General features: G+C 37.2%; 1 protein-coding gene across 8 annotated transcripts; it reads right to left on the bottom strand.

Moving 5' to 3' along the window:
• Positions 1-397: 397 nt before the first annotated feature.
• LOC132631937 (putative pentatricopeptide repeat-containing protein At5g08490) lies at positions 398-6,988 on the bottom strand. 8 transcript variants are annotated; one of them, XM_060347741.1, is made up of 8 exons: positions 5,198-6,988; positions 2,788-4,768; positions 2,588-2,643; positions 2,362-2,422; positions 2,166-2,241; positions 1,887-2,041; positions 1,328-1,630; positions 398-818 (listed from the first exon to the last, which is right to left on the bottom strand). In XM_060347741.1, the coding sequence occupies exons 1-2, from the start codon at positions 5,790-5,792 to the stop codon at positions 2,805-2,807; spliced, it is 2,559 nt and encodes an 852-aa protein (XP_060203724.1). In that variant the 5' UTR covers positions 5,793-6,988; the 3' UTR covers positions 398-818; positions 1,328-1,630; positions 1,887-2,041; positions 2,166-2,241; positions 2,362-2,422; positions 2,588-2,643; positions 2,788-2,804. The 8 variants fall into 8 exon arrangements, with proteins under 8 accessions (XP_060203724.1, XP_060203711.1, XP_060203719.1 ...); XM_060347728.1 differs by having other exon boundaries at positions 2,570-2,640; positions 2,742-4,768; positions 5,198-6,987; XM_060347736.1 differs by having other exon boundaries at positions 2,570-2,640; positions 2,747-4,768; positions 5,198-6,987.
• Between the last annotated feature and the right edge of the window lie 1,832 nt (positions 6,989-8,820).

The raw sequence follows: 8,820 nt of genomic DNA, 5'->3' as shown, positions 1-8,820 counted from the left end.
TCTCAGCAGAATAACATGTGAGATACTCATGTTAACATATTCCATTCGTTGTTCTGCACCATATTTCAGGATGGAATAAAATGCGATACAACATTTCACATGGGTACGTGACCGGAGCGTGAACAGAACTCACGACCGACCTTGAATTATAGACAAGTGAACTCATATATGACTCCATATCATTGTTGGATAATCATATTCTTGACTAGTGAATTTATATATTTCAGAATATGGGTCTATAACTTCACGACCCCCACACCCAATTAAATGCGAAAAAAACATTTCATGACATCACAGGTATGTCCAGTGTGTAATCCAAAAGTATTTTCAGGAAGAATCTGTTGAATAGTGTTGTTATACACAAAATCTGAGAATTTGGAATAATGTGTCGTCATCATTTGCCTAGTCTTAAATCAAGAGGACTATATTAGTAGTGGTCCAATTATACCACCAAAAGAAACCTTGAATCATCTTACACACACTAGCTATGTAACCCAATTATACCATATCAATATATCATTGTTGGATAATGTAATTCTTGACTAGTGCATAGCCGCAGTTCCCATCACCAGCAAACAAAACAAAGGATTTTGGGGTCAGAGTTCTAAGAATGGAGTCCTCTTTGGCAGGAAGCTCAAAAATAACAGACTAGGCGGGCCGGGTTGTGGACATCAGATGGTTAAAACAAAACAAGAAGAAAAACTAAAGGTGGTCCCTGTGCTCTCATGCCAGATCGATCTGTCCACTCCACAAGTAGCTTTATGGACTTGTAAGGCAGAGCATGTAAATCATTGGCTTCAATGTTCGAAAGTTCTTCACTGTCATCAAAGAAAATAATGGGGGTCAAGGATACAAAACAATCAGCCAGGTTTCCAAAGTTGAAAAGCTCCTAAAAGTATCTCATTATGCACATAACATATTGGTCCAGATGTGGCATGCGAACTACAAGACGCAGAAGAAGAAAAACCGTTGCTTCAATACCAACATATATCGTAGAACTCTCTACATGTGACATGTCGAAAATGCAAAGGAAATAAACTAATATCAAGAAACGTTTGCATTGTGTCTTAACTAATAACTCACGATCAGATTGCAGATTGGCTCATTTACTAGAGCATTTATTATAGCTGCACCCCCGTAGTTCATAGACAATTTAAATCACTTGGATCTTTTATTACATCAAGAGTTTTTTTTCATTTTTTGTGGAACTCTGAGCTAAACAAGGAGGTGGATAAACCCAACCATACAAAGAAGCAACAGGTGGTCGGGGAAGACACTAGAACAGAACTTATTTCAATCAAAGTTGTAGGGAGTATTGGAGTCCTACCCATGTCATATGCCAAACTCAGTGAAGATTGCTTCAAATGAGACTTGAAACCAGGAGGCACCTTTGAGAGAACAGATTAATTTAGATGTTGCTCCACGTCAATGCACCTATCAGGATACATTTGCATCGTGCCTTAAGCCAACCAAAGATCAGATTGCAGATTTGACTCATTTACTAGAAACTATACAGGATATAATTTCTGCATCGAGATTTTTTTCATTTATAGGCACGGATCTTGGGATACATTTGCATCGTGCCTCAACTCTTGTTAGAAACTAGACATCCCTGTGTCAGATACATATCCTGCATATATCACCCAACATGAGCCAAGACAAAGTTAATAAACTAATCCTCATGTACAGGCCATCTTCTTACTAAACTGCCCACAACCAATATTCAAAATGTATGCTATTGACCAAGAGAAAGCACCAAATTCACAAGGTTATATATTTTGCCAAAGTCAGCTTATCTGCATTATGCATTCTACATTCTAACCATTAAGTGTATGACCATCTCATTTAAAAGCTTAAGTTGTTAGACAGAGCATATTGTTATTTACCTTATTATGTCTTCACACGCCCCCTTATGTGCGGGCTTGATTTTCCTTGATGAGCCAAGCACGTGAAAATTCTCCTTTTGATAATGGTGACATTGACACTTGAACCCACGATCTATGCCTGCTCTGAGCCATGTTAAAGTGTGTGACCATCTCATCTAAATACATAAACTGTTAGATAAGGTATATTTTAATTAACTTAATTGTGTCTAGAACAATAATCTTGTCAAGAAGAAAAATATTAACAAGAAGATTACAGTGCGTGATAATGAACAGACGAACCTGAATTCACAACATTCTCAAAAAACCCAACCTCGACGTCATCCTATCCAACACTTAGGAAACCCGAAATCACGCACTGTAGACAAAATGATCAAATATGTATTTAATTTTCTCATCAGTCATCAACTCTAAAATTTGAGTTGCCCCATCCATTTTTCCATCATAGCAGAAAGAGTAAAATAGCAATAAACCCTACCTCAAACTGCTACAAACGAATCGCCTTCTTCCACGGGCACTGGAGCTGGCACTATGATGTTCTGGAGTTTAAAAAAAACAATGCCAGGAAAAACAGACCAAGAATTGGGTAAGTCAAACAAGTAGCAGCTAATGGAAGTATTGATTAGATAGCCTATGGAGAGATCAGTTTCTCCTTTAAAAGAATGAAAAGATCATAAATGCTCAACCAGTGAGAAGACACTTGCATGCCAATGTCACACTTTGACCTCTCTGGGAAAGAACAGTGTACTGAACCGATCTGCAGTTTGCATTAGTATAAAATGTTAACATAGCTGGCCAAAGCTTTGAGAAAAGCTCTAAATTAAGGGATGCATATTGGACAATGAAAAGAAATTCTACCATACAAATATCAAAAGCTGCAAGACAAAGATGGATCACTTTCCTGAGAAAAATATTACGAGGCTATAACTCATACTCATATAGCTCTTTGATTTGTTCATCCAAGATTCTTAATGTTTCATATATCGTTCTTCGCTGTGGGTGAGAATAGTCACCAGCAGCAAATACACTTTTCTTCCTTTCCACTTCAATCCAACTGCAACCAACTGGCTTCTTAAGATCTCTCATTTTCATAGACCTCCTTATCTCTAAGACCCCATCCCATCTAGCATTTTCCGCATACATATTTGAGATGATTACATAATTCCCGATATCATTAGCATTGACTTGAAACAACCGATCTGCCGCAGCACGGCCCATATCAACCTCCTGATGGATTTTGCAGGCACCAAGAAGCGTTCCCCATATATCCGCATCGGCTTGAAAGGGCATATTGGTCACAAAGGAAAATGCATCTTTGATTCTGCCTCCGCGTGCAAGTAGATCCACCACACATGCATAATGTTCCATGATAGGTTTGATTTGATGCGTCTTTTCCATCGAATCAAAGATCTTTAACCCTTCATCCACAAGGCCAGCATGACTACAAGCAGATAGCACTGTAGTGATTATAACATGATCAGGTTTAAAGTCCAGCTCAAGCATATTATAGAATATCCCAAGTGCTTCTTCTCCCATTCCATGCATAGCATACCCTCCAACCATTGCTGTAAACATTACAAGATCTTTGACAGGAGATGATTGGAAAAGCTTGTATGCATATCCTAGAGTAGCACATTTTGAATAAACATCTATGAGAGCTCCAATCAGATAAACATCGTCTAGAAAAGCTCTAATCACATATGCATGGCACTGCTTCAGCAAGTTGCTTGAGGCCATTTGAGCACAAACAGGAAGAAGGCTCAAAATGCTCATGGCATCAGGCCTCATTTTGTGATACTGTAACTCGGTAAACAGACTCACTGCTTGATCAGGACAATCATTATCAGCATAAGCTTTTACCATCAGATTCCACGTGGTAAGATCCTTCTCGGTCATCCTCTTGAATATGCCATGTGCATCTTCATGCAAACCATAATTCACAAACCCCGAGATCATTGCGTTGCATGTGATTACATTCTTGCTTTCTGATAAATTCTCAAATATTCTGTTAGCATAGTTCAAATTGCAACACTTTGCATACGCATCAAGTAAGGCATTAGCGAGAGTAGGTTCAGTATAACTTTTCAAGATACCAGATCTTACTGAAAAACCATGTGCTTCTTTGACCTTATCCATTCTGTAAATGTTACCAAAATAGCGCACCACAGCCAATAATGTGATCGAGTCAGCTTTTATCCCCTCTAGGAACATTCCCTTTAACAAGTTAATAAATTCTTGATGAAGTTGGTTTTCTGCTAAGGCATCAAGCATAGTGTTCCATGATATCAAGTCTTTATTAGAAGTCAATGAAAATATTCGACGTGCCTCTTCAATGTTTCCACATTTTGCATAAAAGCTTATAAGGGCATTAATCACAGAGATATCCTGATGGAGGGAACTTTGACGGATTACATACCCATGGATTTGCTTCCCGATCAACACGTCATTGAGCCGTGAACATTCAGGAAGAATGCTAATAAGAGTAACAGAGTCCGGTCCATTCATCTCTTCTTTAGTGAATTCACGGAAAAAATCCAATGTCTTTGACCATTCACCATTTGCTGCATATCCAGCAATTATTGAGTTCCAGGATACCAGATCTTTACTCATCATATTCCGGAATAAAGTCTCTGCTCCTTCGAAATTTCCAGCTCTCAAGTAGCAACTCAAAAGAGCATTGATGACGGTGACTTCCGATAACAACTCAGCCCGTCGCAAAACATAACAATGCATCTGCCTTCCCAATTGATAACCATCTATTCCTCCTAAACTAGGACAGATAGGAAGAATATTTGCAATAGTTGCATAATTAGGTAGAATCGAACCTTTCAACATCAACCTGAACAATTCAAACGCCCTGTCTGTAAGCTTATTCTCTATGAAACCTGCAATTAGGGGTGAAAAAATTAGTCCATGAAAACATGATCCGCCCAACCCACCCAAGTTTGGGCTGGTCATTGACCCGCCCATTTATTAGCTTAGCCTATTTCAGCCCATCAAAAATTGGGCTGATACGCAACCAAAATTGACCCATGAGAAATCTAGTCAAAATATTCTCAAAAAGACATTCTTTTTATTTGATATTTTATATATCGCTATAATAAAGAAAAAAATAGTTTTATTAGGTACTAAAAGATTATAAAAGAATAAACAAAGAAATTGAAACTTAGTAGAAATGGGCAGGTTGGTTATGACCCGCTTTTAGCCCATTTCAGCCCAAATAACTTTGGGGCAATCAATAACCCGCCCATTTATTAACTCAACTCATTTTGACCCGCCCAAATTCTACCCAGCCCGCCCATTGACAGCCCTACCTGCAATCATTGCGTTCCATGAAACAACATCCTTGTTAGAAATTCCACGAAAAGTAGCAGCCGCATCTGAAATATTCCCAGATTTTGCATACATAGATATGAAAGCATTTCCTACCAGTGTTTCACAATCCAGTCCATGCTTTACTGCATAACAATGAACACTTTTGCCAGCACCCAAAGCTCCAGAGCGAGTAAGCACAGGAATAACAATAGCAAGAGTAACAGAACTTGGCTTAATATAATCTGCTCTTTGCATTGAATTAAACAGTGTTGTCATCTCTTTTTCATGCATTCGCGATCCAGCAAAGCCGGACAACACAATATTCCACGTCACTGTGTCACTGTATTTAATGCGACTGAATAGTTTTTGACATTCATCAAGATCTTTACATTTAGCATACATGTTAAGCAAGGATTTTATAACAAATTGACAAGAATGATGGCCTAACTTAATCACAGAACTATGTAGAGCTTTCCCTAATACTCTATCCGATATCCAAGCACAACATTTGAGAGCATTTGCCAAGACTTGGTAATCAGCAACTGTTGAATTTTGTGTTTTTCGGATAACGGTAGAAAGTACTTCATTCTTCATGCTAAAAAAAAAAAAGAATTCCACTAATAATTCTTTAGTAAATGCATAATGACTTTCATAATCGTATGGATTACTTTCTTTATTCACCGAAATACTGGATTATCCCCAGGAATCAACTTTAACACTCCCAATTGTACCAACTCATAGGGCTTAAGATAATTCAACCAATTTTCCACAAGGTCAGAGGGAGAGTGTCATCTACAATTTCGGCCGATCCCAGTAGCTTTAGTTCAAACTTTGTATAACAACATACTCAGTGTAATCCGACAAGTGGGGTGTGAGAAGGATAGGATATATACAGACCTTGCCCCTACCTTTGTGGGGTATAATGGTTGCCCCTACCTTTGTGGGGTATAATGGTTGTTTAGTTCAAACTGTGTACAATCACATACCTAGTGTAATCCGACAAATGAGGCGTGGAGAGGGTAGAATGTATGCAGACTTTACCCCTACCTTTGTGGGGTATAGTTCAAACTCGGTATTTGCCTTAAATATTTATTGAATATCTAAAGATAGAACTTAGTAACTTAAAAAAATTAGAATCCAGAACCAATAAGCTTCAAATGATGACTCTAACAAATTGAAGGTCTGCAGGAAGCATAAAGCATAGAGAGACTTGTCAGTTGAACTCTACGTTCATTGACTTTTCGGCAAAATCACTGAAATTGGGTTCTTACATAGCTTGTTTGACCAAGCTTATTTTTTTCAGAAAATGCTAATAAGTGCTTATTTAAAAAAAAAAAAATGTTTGGTTAAGTTTTGGGAGAAAATAAGTATTTCTGGAGCTGTTTTTCAGAAGATAAAAAAATAACTTTTGCCTGAAAAAATACACCACTTTTTTAATGCTTGGCTAAATAAGTTAAAGGTTTTTTAAATTAATTGGCCAACCAGCTAAAAAATTTTTTTTTGAAAGGCACTTTTGAAAAAATACTTTTCAAAATTTTGGCCAAATAAGTTATAACGGTATGGTTTAATTAAGGTAAGAACCCAATTTCGGTGAAATAATGTAGTGATTCTCTTTTCGAAAGAAAAAAAATTGTAAATGAATGAAGAGAGATAAAGGAACCTACAGAGCAGAGAGGTGGAAATAGAAAAAGCAGCAAGGAGTTCACCGGAGAGAAGTGAAGAATTGGAGTTTTCTGTAATTTCAATGTTGAGTAGAAAAAATTCAAAAATATGTAGTCCTTTTTATTGGAAAAATAAGACTGTATGTCAATCGTGGCAAAATAGACGTACACTTAAACTTGACGGCAAATTTCATTAAAAAAATAACACTGTATGTTAATTATGACAAAATATTTATCCGTTTTAGCTCAGCTTTTTTTTATTACCTGCTACAGCCACTTTTTCACCCTTTTGTTTTTTCCTTCTTCCTTTATCTCCAGCGAGCTACCAGATCCTCCACCACTGTACAACCTATAAACAACCCTTTAACTTCTTGAGAAAAACTACTCTTTTAACTTATGAAATACAATTTCTGCTACTATTCAACAGCACTTATAGAAGAAAATAAGCACGAGGGAGACGGATACTTGTTCGGTTTAATTAAAGAGGATGACGTTAAATGACATAGAGGCTGTGTAAACACTTTATTCATCGGACAAAACATGCTTCAATAACTTTTTCATGCTTGTAGAAATTTCTTGGTAACACAAGGAGACCGTTAGGAAATGCCTTTTGTAATCTCATCATGTACATGTGTAAAAAGCAGTCGGTTATATTTTTAAAAAGGTACTTGTGTTTTAATTTAACAACTCTTTTTTTAATCAATCTAAAAAAAATCTTACCTTTCTATATTGAAATAATTTCTCATTTTACGTTCAATGAGATTATTTATAAACACATAAAGGTCTATAACTTGTTCTAAATCACAAATTTCAAAAATTTTCTTTTTATTCTTAAACTCTATGTGAAGGCCAATATCGTTACGTAAATTGAAACGAGAATGAACGAAGAGTTGGAATTGAAAAGCCCTTATCGAAATAATGCTACCCCAGGTGAAGAGAATTTTGTAGCCACAGAATCCAAGAAGACAATGCAACGGTTGGTATATCCAAGTAAATTAGCAGTACTATATACGGAGTAAATCCTTTAATTACCAGCAATGGCCAACCTGCCCCTAAAAGTGTCAGAGCAACTTCCCCTTCCTTGGCTCCTCAAAATGAGCATTTACAATGTGATAATTGGTGGTGACACTATCATCACAAGAGTTGCTGACCGTGTAAATGTTATGTCCCATGGCATTTCCGAACTAAGGAGCGAATTAAAGTCGTCTCCAAATAATATTGTTGGAATTGATGTTGTAAATAGTGGAGATCTGTTGCTATTTTATGTAAAGAAACGGTGCCTGATCATTCAGTTTAAGCGCATGATGTCCCTAGATTGTCTTTCTCAGACCCCCATTTCTCTTGTTCAGTTCCTGAAAGACACAAATACCGCTTTTGTAGGTACCAGAAACATAGGCATGAAATCTCTCCCATATTATTATAACGGTAACCATAAATTCCAATTTAAGATGGTGGTGGATATTTGTTATTTTGGTGGTAAGATTCTTAAGAAGCCAAAACTTCTGACTGGTACGTTAGAAGAGCTGATTGTTGAAGTTGGCCTTGATATTAAGAAGCCTATCGTTGAAATGCGTCCGTGCTGGCAATCGTCTTCAGTTCTTTCAGACGAGGAGGTGAAATACGCGATGTATGAAGTACATTCGTGCTATCAAATTGTAATCGCGCTTCTTGATGTGATTGGAGCAAGTACCGTTGGGCAGTAAACCTTTCGCTTTGGAGTTGTTATTACTGAGAGTATGTTTTTGTCGGGTCCATCCCGTATTTTGAGGAAGAAAACACCTTCCTTATTTTAGGAAAGAAAACACTTCCCTTGTTTTGAGGAAGAAAACACTTCCTTGTCATTATCAAGTGCTTGTTTGAGTCACTAATGACATCAATAGGTTCATCTCATACCTATAAATAGGGAAGCTTTCTCATTTGCTAGATACACCAAAAATTGAAGACAACACATCCCAAAGAGA

Source organism: Lycium barbarum, chromosome 1, assembly GCF_019175385.1.
Source record: "Lycium barbarum isolate Lr01 chromosome 1, ASM1917538v2, whole genome shotgun sequence".
Lineage (NCBI taxonomy): Eukaryota > Viridiplantae > Streptophyta > Magnoliopsida > Solanales > Solanaceae > Lycium > Lycium barbarum.
Note: the sequence above shows the minus strand (reverse complement) of the source record. Positions and strands in the feature narration are given on the sequence as shown.

What these genes read in the sequence shown, in the direction of transcription:
- LOC132631937 (XM_060347741.1), bottom strand. Translation starts at nt 5,792, where the DNA reads ATGAAGAATGAAGTACTTTCTACCGTTATCCGAAAAACACAAAATTCA. An exon ending in ATGGAACGCAATGATTGCAG is followed by an intron (nt 4,769 to 5,197) that starts GTAGGGCTGTCA and finishes CCCTAATTGCAG; the next exon opens with GTTTCATAGAGAATAAGCTT.